The 15,450-nt window shown below is 34.0% G+C and overlaps 1 protein-coding gene across 1 annotated transcript; it reads right to left on the bottom strand.

Moving 5' to 3' along the window:
- Positions 1–2,306: 2,306 nt before the first annotated feature.
- LOC119191749 (proton-coupled folate transporter-like) lies at positions 2,307–14,510 on the bottom strand. Its single transcript, XM_037445616.1, has 5 exons — positions 13,550–14,510; positions 13,056–13,157; positions 10,794–11,015; positions 9,627–9,783; positions 2,307–2,566 (listed from the first exon to the last, which is right to left on the bottom strand). Exons 1-5 carry the CDS (start codon positions 14,508–14,510, stop codon positions 2,467–2,469), a joined length of 1,542 nt encoding a protein of 513 aa, XP_037301513.1. The 3' UTR covers positions 2,307–2,466.
- Between the last annotated feature and the right edge of the window lie 940 nt (positions 14,511–15,450).

Raw genomic sequence — 15,450 nt, 5'->3', positions numbered from 1 at the left:
GGCCCGGGCGTCTCAGTGAAAACGCATAGGAGCATTGTCATGTCTGAATGTTTAGGAACACATAGTTTCTTCAAGTGGTATTTTTTTCCAAAACCGGTCATCAAACATAAAAATATATTGCAAAAAGATGAATATTATACGATATTAGCAATTAGGATATTATGAAGATAATTACTTTTAGTATACATTAAATGTCAATAAGTACTTTCTATTACATAGGAAAATATGTCTCTAGAAAGACAAGCGTACGACACGAGCGGATTACGTGTTCTTGTTATTGTCATCGCCCCATTCACGTGACCCGCCGCGGTTTCCGCGCACCCTCGTCGCTGTTACTCTGTTCACATGCAAAAGAAGCTATGTGTTACAATACCCACTTGCAGATTTTGGTGCCCGCGCCGCTCCCACTGTTTTTGTAGACTAAGATCGAACCTCTTACTGAGCGAAAAGCCCTCATGAGGCGTTGAATGTAAAACACAAAAGGAAGTTCTTATGATTTTTTTAAAGTAGCTACGTCGTGTTCTGAATGTTTTTTGAATACTTACATGGAGAGTAGCTATTCTTAATTCCTTATCAATTACATATCTAAAGAGTATATACTATACAGGTAGTTTAAACATTATAAATGCTGGATACGCTAGTTAAATAAGTTAAAAAATATTTAAAGAAAATTTTTCACTTTAATTAGTCATCAACTCTAAAATTGGTAACCAGTATATACCTGTTACGTGAAATAATTTTTTGGTTTTAAGTGGGTTTTGAAGGCTATTTAATTTTTTGTAATATTTTTTTTTACATGAAACAATAAATAATTGTGCTATTTTACTAACAGACTGTCACCGCATGAACACATTGCATTACAATAAACAAATGAATGCACCATAAGTGCGGTACGTTCTAAAAATAAGGTTGAATATAAAACTAGATTTAGGTTCCAATAAGCGACACTACGTTACACCAAAAACATCTATTATAATTTACAATATATTTAACATAAAATTTATTTAAAGCTGATTCATTCACAAGTAAACGTAAGCATTGTTATTGTAGGCTAGCCCCCTTATTCATAGACGTTTTTTATCTAAGGACGGAGTAGAGCTGTGATAACAAGTCTGTTTCTACAGGCGAACGACAAACACGTCCCGTCATTCGAAGCCACAAAAAGTAAAAAGGGCTTATATTATTATTGTTAATTAATTCTTATATCAAATACAGACGTCATCCCGCTTAGTAGCAGAAATAAATCCATAACTTCCAAAGTTTTAATCAAATCCAAAGATGTGGAAGAGTTGGAAATGACATTTTTCCACTTCAGGTCATTACACATGAGTAGCGAAGTAATCGAAAACGCAATGCAATTCCTATTCATATACAAATATCGAGCACATGATAGATGATATTTTTTTAAAGAAATCCTTTTATCATAAAATTACGATACTAATATCATCAAAGAATTATGAAAATGCGCTCAAACATAATAAGTTACAAGCGTTGGAAATCAGTTATAGTCCATTGAAAAGTTACATTTGGGGTTGCGTTTTTTAGAGGACGCAATTATATTTTTTTTAAGTGTAGGGGGGGTCAGTGTAAAGCTTAAACCAAGTTTGTGGGGTCATCGCCATCTTAAAAATAGGGGTTCAAATGGTTTTTATCACGGAGTGATAAATCGCTTTGGCACAGATGAAGCAATTGTTCACAAAATCAAAGTCTGGCTCTGGAGCTTCTGAAACTGACGATAAACTACTGGAGCTGCTGCTGCGACGACGAACAACATTATCGGTTCGATTGTTCACGTTATAACAATAACACGCAATATGTACAGTAACTTCCGAAACAGTTCGTAAAAATTTGTGTTTGTGAACAATTGCTTCATCTGTGCCAAAGCGATTCAGGATCCAAGTAATTCGGGTATAATCCGACAACCGCGGGTTTGTGTTGTACGTAATGAGAGTACAAAAAAAGTATTATGAACCTTATAAACACACGTTCTAATGACGTTGCAATGGACATTGCTTAACATTGAATTTCTTAACATTTTCGCTTATAACTTTTTTATTTATATTTCTACGACAAAAGTTACTGGACCAAAGTTGTAGAGAATTTAATTTGCAACAAAAAATGTTTATAATTTTTTTTTGTCAGATAAATAGTTTAAGAGATACATCGTAAATACCATTTCAACCCCTATTTTCAAGATGGTGGCCGTGGGACAAGGGTGGCGACCCCACAAACTTGGTTTTAGCTTTACACTGACCCCCCCCCTACACTTTAAAAAAATAAAATTGCGTCCTCTAAAAAACGCAAGGTAAGGCCTAAAAAATGTAAAATTTCAATGGACTATTACAAGTGATCACTCAAAAACAGAAAAAAGATGCATTTTGACAGGTTGAGAAGTCGCCAGTTGTACATAATTAAAAAAAAACTGGTTTTAAAATAAAATTTCAAATTAAAAAGACAACAAGTAATCTACAGAGCTGTGACGTCATTGTCATAAGCGTGTTTTCTTTTCTCAGCCGGGTTCTCGACGACGTCTCGTTTTTGTTTCTTCTGTACGTAGTACAGTATTCTGCAAGTGTGATAAAAACTTTTTAAACAATATTAAAATAAAAAGTTACATTTTCTTAAGATTATCTGCACTAGGGATTCAATACCGATTAAATATTGAATGAGAGAGATACCAATAATTCGGTCTATTATCCCTTCGGCCCATTTTAATTGCAGGTAAAAGAGTGGCATCCACTTTTACAAACCTTAAACCATGAGAACGAATCATGCAAAATTAATTGAACTTAAACATAAGAATATGCCAAATGCTTAACTCAGAGGCTTTCTTGCAGTCATTTTGGTTAGTTAACAAACTAATTAACCTCAGGAATGATGAGACGTCAAAAAAAGAATTGTTATCTAAAGGCAAATTTTAAGAATTTTCCACCTTGCTATCTTTCGATTTTAGCCAAAATAGCCCCCATAAAGGGTTATGTTTTTTTAATGAATATGTAAGTTGAAATTCTGGAGAAGTTTTTGACCTACCTTAGAACGACGGAGTCACCTGTTTAGAGTTTTAATTTAAAGTAGAAAATTTAAGTCATAATTCATAGAACGTCAGTTTTTCACTTTACACTAATATTTTCATAATTTGTATTAAAGTTATGAAGCTGATTGTTTTTAGCAAAAAAGTACAACTAATGAAAATTTTCTTCCAACAAAAAAATCTTGAATAAGTCTTCTACTTTAAAAAAAAAGTTTAATTGTTGAAATTGAAAATTCTGAAAAATATTCATAACTCCAAAACTATGAAAAATCGCAAAACATACATGCGGATACCCCAAGGAGTGCTCTATCTCTGCACCTCCGCTTGGCACTATTTTCTGGGACACCTGTATATTGATACGTGAAGAGAAGTCTATATTTAACGTCCGACGGAAAGAGAGGGGTGTTATAATTTTAAAGTGTAAAGTTGTGTATCTGTATGTCTGTCTACAGTATAGTAACTTCTTAATGAATGGACCATTTGAATCCAGATTTTTGTTGGAAAGTTGATGTGATAGATATGGTTCTTAGCTACAATTTGTGAAGATCTATTTAGGGGTTTGAAGATTATCAACTCATTTCCAACTTCCATAAGTCTAATTGACTTGAAATTTGGTGTACTGTTACTTAGATAATATTTGTAACATATGGTAACCTTGCGCTGATACTGCATTATCAAGTATTCTGCGGGATACCCAACACCTCAGCAACTTACAGCTGATATGACGTATTTAGACTTATAAACAAGGTTTCTATGATTAGGTGTTACATAGATGATGATCGACGTTCCTATGGAGAAAATTATAAAGTAAAAAGTTTGAAATAATCCCCGACACTAAAAAATATTAAAAGTATAAAATAATATGTGTTTCTTTATTCTTTAACTTTATTATAAGTACCTAGTAATATTTTAACCCAAGCGTCCACGCGTCGAGGGACCGAATTTTGAACTAAGGAGATGAAAATACTTATTTAGAGATTATTCTGTTTTAATATTTTAAGATAATTTTATACTTTGCGCATGGATGAGTGTGAGATTTGGAATGATTATTGTTCATATTAGAAGTTCAGAAAAATATTTTTTTTCTATGAAATTTGTTACAAATATTTTAAATTCGACGGAAAATTTTTGACCCCTGGTAAGAATATAATGCAGTGGTAAATGTGACGTATCAGTAAGGTAAACTTGTATTTTATATTATTCTTGTTGAAGATAAATATTTATCTTCTATAAAATACAAGTTGATACCCATGAGTCAATCTTTAAAGAATTTTAATTACCTAATCAAGTTGTCTGACCACCTTGCAACAGTAAACGGTCTACAAAAATAACATAGGATTATCAATATTTAAGGTCTTTTTATGTGTTTCGGACCTCGCAATCAACACTGGAGTAAACCTGCGAATTGGATACTGGAATCCCCCGGCAAAGCGAATTCAGGACCCTGGGGAGGGGGGGTCTGTGGAAGGAAGTATAGAGGAAGAAGAAGGAACACTTTTAGTATGGGAGGAGGCCAGGAAATGTTCGCGAGCCCTCATAGGCCTCAATGTGAATTTGGCAACCATGAGGCATACACACTAATAGGGGACCGGCCTATGTCTGATTTTGTACATTATTCTATATGTAATGGTAAATAATACGAAAAAGAAGCACTCCAGCGAAAACTGCATAAAAATTGGTTAAAAAATGAGCGAGTACTTCATATTTAAAATATTGTAATGTGCAGAAGTGGGCGCGATGTGGGGATATCGATTTATCTCTTTCTTTCACACGTGTCTTAATTCCCGATGACGTCACATGTGGGTATTACGTCCCTTTTCTGTTTCTTGTTAATTACCCCTTCCACCGAAATTCAAAGACTTATAACTTGTTGATTTTTGCCGGATTTTAATAATTCCTTCTGTATTATAATTTATATTATGTAAATATTTAATAATAGTAAAGAACAAAAATGAGTCCGGTACCCTATTGTGTGCCTAGGGCCGCTACAAATATCGCTCCGTGCATGGCCGTGTATTCGGTAAGGTCTCGGAGGTCAATCCTTAAAGTAATATGTAAGAAATACCCTTTAGAGGAGAAAACGTCGTTAGTGCTAATTTTTTTTGTTTTATATATACACCATGAATTTATAGTCGTTTTAGAACGGGAAATTTTAAATTCTGTATCAATAATAGAATTACAAAAAATACCAATGTAATAAAATAAAAATATGTTTTATAAACATTAACATTATTTTTTACGAATAATAAATGAGAATTAAATCTCTCGCATTACTACGATCACTACGATCGGAGCCATTCATAACTATTAATTGTCGCGACCTTACTATCATTATCAAACTCAAACGAGTGAAAAATATTATAATAATAATAATAATATCAGCCCTGTATTATATACTTGCCCACTGCTGAGCACGGGCCTCCTCTACTACTGAGAGGGATTAGGCCTTAGTCCACCACGCTGGCCTAGTGCGGATTGGTAGACTTCACACACCTTCGAAATTCCTATAGAGAATTTCTCAGATGTGCAGGTTTCCTCACGATGTTTTCCTTCACCGTTAAAGCGAACGATAAATTCACAAAGAATACGCACATGATTTTAGAAAAGTCAGAGGTGTGTGGCCTTGTGATTTGAACCTGCCGACATTCGTCTCGGCAGTCCGTTCCACATCTAACTAGGCTATCGTCGCTTGAAAAATATTACCAAAATCAAATTTTTAGTTATCCACAGTACAATTAATTCGCTATTTTGGTGCTACAAATTCTTTTAAGTAACCGCATGAACACATTTTGACTCCAAAACGACTATAAAACCACGGTGTATAACAGTAATTGTTGAAAAATAAGAATACAATATTATGTGGATGTATTGCAAAATCAGTATCTTTATTTACTACCTACGTGATCAATTTAAAATTTGAAGTCGTGGTTAGATATTATAACAAAATTGATCGGAAATTCCATCATGTTTTTCTTAAACGTGATACAAAAAACGTCCTAGACCTTTTAAATCTCATTGTTGAATGGTGTAGTAAGTTTGTTTCACGACATTGTTGCATAATTATATCGTATAAAGTTATAAAAGTAAAATTTGTTTAAGTCATGTCAGTATGTTTGATATTTCCTCTATGAGATATATAGCTATGCCCGCAACTTCACGGACCAAAGTGTAATATAGAATTCACATATAATAATAGCGCGTAATGTATAATAATAATACAATAGTTCGTCGGAGACAATTCAGCACATTACAGGTGCTTGCAAGTCCATAGACTTCACACACCCTCGAAATTCCTATAGAGAACTCAGGTATGCAGGTTTCCTCACGATGTTTTTCTTTACCGTTAAAGCAAGCGATAATTCACAAAGAATACACTATAAAGCGTATAAAGTACGTTAAAGGCCAACGTAGTAAGTATATAATGCTCTTGCAGTATATAAGACACCGGACGTATGTATATAAAACGCTGAATTATTAGTATATGGTGCTGGAAGTATATCAGAATGCCGGTAATATGTAAGGTGTCAGAAGGTATTCTAAATGTAGCTAACAGATTTTAATTTTAAAAAAGGAGGGTATTCTTTTTTCGAATGCATGTTTCTTTTTTATTTTAACCGATTTCATTTTCATTTTGGGCCGATTTTTTTTTGTTGTAAATTGTATAAAGCTCCATATAGGTACAATTTTAATATTATTGGTATTGGACATTGGATTTAAGGCACATGGAAGGTAATTCTTAAAAATATTTTCTTTTTGCCAAAGCTATAACAGCCTCCAAAAATCTATACATTAATGATTGAACATTACAATATAAAGAATACTAAAAACTTATTAAAATATGAGCTTGCTTTGTTATTTATGTTATTATGTTTATAACATTAAATCAATTTTAGAGTCCAAGTCTAATTAGCTGGCAGTGGCGACAGGTCCATGTAACCCGATTCCTGTCCGCTTCCCTTTCTTAACTTATGTAAAATTTAATTATTATTGAAACGATTTGGAAACCGCATTTATTCCATGAATTTCGCATTCACATTCATTACGCGTGTCACGGAAAAATAACCTTATTATGTAGTATATAAGGTTATATTCCCGTGACACACGTAAATGTCAATGTAGCTGTCATGTTTGCCGGCAAACATTCCGATGCTTTAAGTGTATGCTTATCGATAGTGCCTTTATGTTGCGTCGGGTCCCCATTCGGAAATTGTCACCCTTCGCCACTGTTAAATGTTTAAGTTATCAAGAAAAGAGAGCGTTGCCGATTCGATTCCTGCCTTGGCTAGTTGTTATTGTGGAGCCGTCTCTTTACATCGGCTCATCGTTTATCCTATGTATTTTTGCTTTTGGGGAAAATAAAATATACTTATAACTATCGATGCATATAACACAGAAAGAAATGAGTATAACTAATTTATGATTTGTCACTACTACCGACGTTGTGGCTTGCAGTGTATAATCAGTGTTGCAATCCAAGGTATCGTACATGCTCGTAAATAGAGGTATAAAAATAGGTTAGTCAAGTCAAATACCATTAAATACAATAAGACATCAATAGGGCAGTTTCTATGTTCGATTTTGCACATTATTTTATATGTAGAAGAAAATAATACGCAAAAAAATCTTCTGTGAAATCAGCATCTATATTGATTGTAAAATAAATAAATAATTCATATTTGAATTATTGTTGTGAGCAAAAATAGAGGCGTGGTGGGGTTATCATGCTATCTCTTTCTCACGCACGAGGAATTATGGCCGTTGACACTTGGTGACATCACAATTATTCACAGTTAATCGGCAGTTAACCTTTACACCAAATTTCAAAACTTTGTAACTTATTTCTTATAGCGTGGACTTTGAAAAGTCTTTTTAAGTTTAATTTTAAATGGCTTACTTTTTTGATAAATTTATTTTAAAATATTCAATAAGCCTATCATTACTTCGGAGAAAAAGAATGATAAGTAACTTAGTTTTTAATTGCAGGACAAAAAATATGAGTTCGAGTTAAATTTTAAGCGGCACTTTTGCGGTTTTCTCGGTATTTTTTGTATAATTCAATGACGCAACTAGCATGCCGGTAATCCGGTTATAAGCGACACGACTTAGAATAAACATAATATGACGTCTCATAATGTCGAGTGGTTCTACTGATTACGATATTGTTAAACAACTTTTTGAAAGGAACTGTTTTGCGTGAGATATACACATTGTATACATGGGGACACATAACGGCTGCGCCATTTATTATTGTCGAGTTATTCTTTAATATATTATAAACGGCTCCTTAAGGTTTTTTATCCTTCATCACGTAATCCAGAGGCCTGACCCAAGATCTCTAGACTGACACGTTGGAAGCGGTCTGCATCCAGCTACTTACACAGGTCGTCTGTATATTTTGCAAGTGAACATCTAACGCTGCGCCTATCGGCACATGCGGAGAATTCTGAACTTTCTACCCCATCAGCTATCAGTTCTGCGAGCTTTGCAATTAACTTGTAATAACAAATTAAACTTTATTCTTGGTGCTTTGGTAGCCTTTATAGCTCGGTGCGGAAGTACTATTTCGGTACGATTACCGTTTAGTGGCGTAAAGGTCAATACCGCTGTAGAGGAACAGATGGTTGCGTTCCTCTATGGAAGGGGAAGATTCCCAGTCAGGCAGATGTTGCGCCTGACCGGCCACGACCCCTCCGACAGTTCCTATTCGGAGGTGGTATATATTCTACACGTCGCTCAAATTGTGCAAGCGAGATTCAGGATCGATGTCCCCATCTATTTGATTGCTGTGTGATTATCAATCCAGTTGTGTCACTGCATCGATCCTCTTGCAGTTCCAGCGATGTTGACAAGATGGCGGTATATGCACTAACTGTCCCGCCACAACCGTGCTAAAGACTCAGATTCAGTCCACGGGTCGGGTAATGTGGTAAAGTTTTTTATGCTTAATATCAAATCAGAGTCCACAATTTTTACCCATCATAACTTTAGGATCGCCCCTTTTACATCATGGGATAAAATATGCACGGCGAAAAATGGTTGGTTGGTCCACCTACCGCGTCTCAGACAAAAGGCGTGAGTATGAGTATAAAATTTAATTTATGTCACTGATTTGACTTCGTCTATTTAATAACGCAATATAATATATTGACCTTTTATATTACTTTCAATTCAAATTATTCTTTACCACGTGTCAGTTGTGAACAAGTATTTCAAGGCAACAGACGAAGAATTTGAAAAGCAACCTTGGGATGCACTCCAGTTAAGATCGGATGTCAATAAAGGTTTTAGAATCATTAAAAATATCTCGAACGACCGCAGAGGCCCTTAACCTTGTATGTGACGATAATATGAAAGCCTAAATGGATTATTGATAAAGATACTCAAGATCGCCGTAGGTAAAGCGACTTTGAAGAAACAAGGGCCCTGCAGCTTACTGCAGGGCCCTTGTTTCTTCAAAGTCGCTTATTAGTCCGGGTCTTAATCCGGACTAATAAGAATAATAAGAAAAAATAGAAAATATTGATTGAACAATTCTAGAGTGTGCCTACTTACATACAAATGAAGTTAAATAAAAGTATTAAAAAAACGTCCTCACCCAAATATGATGAATGCTGGTAGAGTCAAAATACTTGCTAAAAAGAAGATTGCTCCGGGCAATGTATTTATAGTATTTGTATAAATTCGGCTGAACAATGGTACGAACGCTAATGTCTGCAAGGACTCCGTTAATCCGAATAAAGAGAGCATTTTACCTGAAAAAATAAAAAAAAAATGTGATGAAAAAAAGTAGGCAATGCATTTTGTAATAGAATAGTTTAATAAACGAGTCAATGAATATACTGATATGAAGTAAACCACTGCTGGGAAATACTATACCAGAAGAACTATACACACATTACCGACCAGAAAACAAAACATTAAATTTTATTAAAAATAAAGAATACCCAAGTACGACAACAAACAAATAAAAGGTTTTTTTGTTATACTTAATTAAAAAAAAGGTTATTGATGACAATCATAATTTTTTTTAAAAATTACAACGATTATGTTTAATTTAAGTTTAGCTAGACGTTTTTAAAACTCGTTTCTAATATTTCAAAGTTACTAACGGGGGCAGACCCCCGTTCGCAAGCACAAATGCCCATATTATATATTCAGCTAGTTACAGAGATGTAAACAAACATTTATCCGATTCTCTTAAAATTTGCACCGTTCTTACGACTGAAGTAATTATCTCTGCAAAAATAACAGTTGGGAACTATGTTTTTTGACATTATTATAAAGATAATCCTGTTGCGCATATTTTTATAGCAACATCCTTGTTGTTAGATCATCTAAACAAAAAATATTACTGTTGACGTAAGATTGACTTATTATGCTCGGTATATTTACGAAATTACATCAATTTGTTCCTATTAAAGACCATGCATATGATGAATCGAATAATGATCATGGGAAATTATGAATTTCGAGGTTAAATAATAATGTTAAAATTTTGAAAGAAAAGATGTTATAAGACCACATTTTATTTTGTTTGATTAGTATTATTTAAAACAACAAAATCCTTAGTGGATTTTCGACATGGGGGCCATGATTTCTTCTTTTTCAAATCATAGTCATGTTTCGCTCCTGATTTATCATACTGATCGGTTTTCCAGTATGAATGTCTACTGGTCTCATACAACATTTGTCTGACATGGAAATATCCACGATTATTCTAAAAGATCTTACTAAATTTTAAAAATAATACAAAATCACTCACCAACTTTATCAGGATCAACAACTTTTGTTCCAATCGACTTGACAGCTGTCACTCCTACATTTCCAAATATATCAAACGCTGGACCAGCGAAGAACCATTGCTTTGTTGGTGCTAGGCCATAAACTACACATGAAACTATTTTGCATCCAGTACCTATAATCCCTAGGAAGGAATCATGCATTTTCAGGTATTTACTGAAAACAGTTATTGCCACAGTAGTTCCTGAAAAATAATGAACATCTTTGTTATTTTGAACTGCTGTTTTATAATGTTCTAGACTAAAGAAACGACTTTCACATCATATCTGGAAATTTCACGAATTCGGAGATAAAATTTAGTAGTTGTTGTACGCTGCGTATCAACAGCCTGTGTATACTGTTAGTGATAGAGAGTTGTTACAATAATTTTAATCATCAGGTGTTTGTGATTTTTTAAAGAATATTGCAAACTTATATAAATATAATATTCTTTGGGACAAATCTAGAATTTATCTTTATTTGTAGCAGGTACCTACATAAATATAAGCTGAAGACGAAACCAGTTTTATTTTTGCAATAACTACGCCTTTTGAGATCATTCCGCTAAAGCATTCTATTTATTTGTATTATAAGTATATATTAAGATGTTTTAATGATTATAAGTTCACGTCTAAACCAATGATTATATTTATAACTAGCTTCCGCTCGCAGCTTCGCCCGCGTGGATTTCGGACTTCAAAAATGGAGGAGGTGCTCAATTTGTCGGGATGTTTTTTTAATGTATGGTGGTATGCAGGTGGTCCGATTGTCCGGTCAGGGTCTGTTGATGGGATCCTGGTGAAATCGAAGGAAGCTTATAGCATGATTCAGTATTCACGCGTGATGGCTTATTATTAGCGTATTTCATGTATAACTTTGGTGTTTCTATACCGATTTCTATGATTCTTTTTATGGAATATTTAATAATGTTTACTTTTTAATTAGGGATGACTGAGAGTGTAATAAACGTAAGAGTAGACAAATATAATGAGAAAGCTTCGAACTGCTAAGCTATCGGGAGTTACACGTGTTATTGTGAGTCAACCATAAAAGATAGACATATGCTGTCGTGGGATATTTTTTACATAATTTTAAGGAGAATATTTCCGTCATACATGATTTCTGCGTAGCTTTAACCATAAAAGTTACACACGCGACGGAAGCTTAAAAAATGGAGTAACTTCTCCCGATTTCCCAACATTTCCCTTCACTGCTCTGCTCCTATTAATTGTAGCGTGATGAAAAGTATACTATAACCAGCACAGGAGTATGATAAATAATTGTACCAAGTTTCGTTAAAATCCGTCGAGTAGTTTTTGTTTCTATAACGGTTATACAGACAGACAGACAGACAGACAGACAGACAGACAGACAGACAGACAGACAGACAGACAGACAGACAGACAGACAGACAGACAGACAGACAGACAGACAGACAGGCAGACAGACAGACAGACAGAAAGACAGACAGACAGACAAAAATTTTACTAATTGCATTTTTGGCATCAGTATCGATCCCTAATCACCCCCTGATAATTATTTTGGAAATATATTTCATGTACAGAATTGACCTCTCTACAGATTTATTATAAGTATAGAAGATAAGATTGGCATATAGACTTGATCAAGTCCTGGATATACCCTACTCTTTCTTTCAGATGCTTTCGCCCTTACTCTACTGCAATGGGAAATCGGTGTAACACACTTATTCCTACATGTTGTTGAAACTGCTTAATCTTGATTTTACGACCGGCCGCCTGTTTCATATCAACCGTCTCTGAGTATCCAACCATGGGATAATCATTTAATAGAAGTTAAATAATATAATGAGAGAATTGGAATTCGAATGAAGATTCTCTGAACTGTTGCCCATAAACGTTGAAGGTTGAATATTTACCTGCACATAAGCCCAGTTTCCCAGAGCCCAGTAGCCCATAGTTCCCAAATGAAGCCTTAGGATAAGGTTAGATACTTTTGATTCATAAATGCAAGATGAAACTTGAATACCAAGTAGTATACTAGCGACTCGGTCAAACGGCGAGTAAAATGGATTTACTGGCCTTTAAGATGTTCCGCAGGCATAATTTTTTGCCGATAAACAATGTACTGCTGTAAAATTGACCACCGCTGAAGATACCAATGTGGCTCAATCTAGTAGTGTAGTATTTATCACTATCGAGTTGCCAACGTCTCGAAATATTTTTAGTAAAATTTGAATAAAATATAATTAAAATAATTGACTTACCAGCTATTCCCAATAATGTGGCGTATGTATTGAACATACTTATCTCCACAGCACTCATGAGATATCTATGAGTCTGGTATCCGTATACAAGTAATCCTTTGGCTAAAAAGAATGAATGACAAAATTGTACTACATTTGTATAACATTATTTTTAAATTAATCAATTAGGTCCCATAGAATTTTCAAAAAATGGTTTAATTAAATGGAACCGTAGCACGCATAATAATTCCATGAATGCAATGACGCTTCCATGCCTGTAGGTACCTTGATGGTTATAATTATTTTTGTTCTTATAAAATACAATAAAACTTGGGATATAATAGTTTAAAAAAATATATATTTTAAACTAAAATTATAATGCACTATCTACAATAGTTACTATCTCAGTACTATATTCCTAACATGGAATAAATTAAATGACATATTTTCAGTAAAACACTATCGCTAAAAGAATAAGCAAAGGTTTTAATTATAAAAAATGATAAAATACGTACCTTCAATCGGACCCGTAATAAAAACAAATGCACAAAGCAGTAGAATCACTCTTATCCTTTGTTGTAAAGGAATAACTATTACTAAAGATATAGTATCCCAAATGTTGTACGGATTAAAGAAACTTATTAACTTTGCTATGAATGTTCCTTCCGTCGCTTCGTTTCTAATGTCGTATATCCTGATATATATATAGATAAGGGCAAAGGAGTGTAAAGCTAGTATAATCGTGAAAACCCCGTAATAGCCGACTGCGTTTAACAAAATACCATTTATTGATTGTCCAAATATAGAACATAAAGGCACAATGATAGCTAACATTCCCATTCTAAATGTGCGTGCTTCTGCGGTAGTCACATCAGCAATGTAACTGAATACACCCAACAAAAGTATTGAAAAACCACCCGATAATGCCGTTGGTAACGATTCTATCAACGCAGTGAGCCACAAAGGCCATTCTACAAAATAATACGTAGTGAAGAACAGTCCACAATTTGATATAATTTCTCCTATGACCGGCATCATTATCAAAACTTTTCGATTTCCAGTGCGGTCGCTCCAAGCTCCGATGAATGGTACAAGTATTCCAGGGATACCCTTCTGCATTGGATACTGCCATGCTTTTATATCATTTACAGCTATAATAATCTCTGTTCGGAGTTCATTAGTTCTGTTATCATTTTTGAGATTTTTGATAATGTCTGTACAAATAGTTTCGTTGTAATTTAAATAGCTGCGACATGCTTTCTCTTGGTTTAATTGTTCTATCGCTATGTTTCCTACAGTAAGAGCGAGGAAATAAAGTATCAAGCAAGGTTCAACTGTAAACCAATTGGCTAATTTCTTAATCCGCTCAGACCATGAGACTGGCGGTTCTTCTTTCACTTCACTTTTTACGTTGGCTGTATCACTATTTTTTTCGGTATTTGTAAGTTCCTCACCATTTTCTTTATTGTCATTCATTTTTCACTAATTAATTTATGATTTGTATTATCAAAAGAACTTAAGTTACAAATGTGCGTTTGTTTGTTAACACTAATCGACACTGACCGTTCTCCTTGGCTCGATGCATGGCCAAAGCAGTCGAAAAAACTTGTTTTTCTTCTGATGCATAATTATAGTATAACTACTTCTGGTGTATCATCTCAACATATCGCTGGCTCACTATTACAAGGTCCTATGTTACTTTTTACTATTGTTGCAATAACTAGATTAAAGATTTTCATCTGGGTAAAAATTAGAAAAGACAATACTTAGTTGTTCCCCCTTTTTTATTTTACGGGATTTTTAGCAACTGTCACTGAAAAACACTTAATATAATGTGATATATATGTATAATTCAATTTTCAGATCAAATATAACATAGAACCTTGTAATATTGAGCGAGCGATATATGTTTTGTTATCATACTTTTTATATTATTATGTAACTATATTCTATTTTAGTTTAGATGTAATAATAATATTTCATTGACACTATTTTATGTTTATATAAAATATTACGTTTGCGTAAATAAAAGTTCGCTTGGTCGTAACATATTTGGTCTGTTTTAAAAGACATATTAAATAAACACAGACAAGTGTTGTTTCGACGAACTCGTATTTTATGGTTTTTGTACTTCGTGTTTACTAAACTATAATTGCTTTTCTATCTTTTGGTACTGGGTGGTTGGGAACGATAATATATATATATATATATATATTGTTACATGTAACGAATTTCGGACTTTCAGAAACTTGGGACTTGGATTCATTTTAATTTGTCTTAGCATACGAATAAAACCGTGCCACATAACGGATCTTACATATAAAACTCTAATAGTTGGCGCTTGATTCTCTGTTTCTTTAAAGGAAATTGTCCTAAATGTCTTTTAAGGTGCTGCCCCTAAAAAGTCTCGCGCACT

This window comes from Manduca sexta, unplaced genomic scaffold (genome assembly GCF_014839805.1).
Source record: "Manduca sexta isolate Smith_Timp_Sample1 unplaced genomic scaffold, JHU_Msex_v1.0 HiC_scaffold_1878, whole genome shotgun sequence".
Taxonomy (NCBI): domain Eukaryota; kingdom Metazoa; phylum Arthropoda; class Insecta; order Lepidoptera; family Sphingidae; genus Manduca; species Manduca sexta.
Note: the sequence above shows the minus strand (reverse complement) of the source record. Positions and strands in the feature narration are given on the sequence as shown.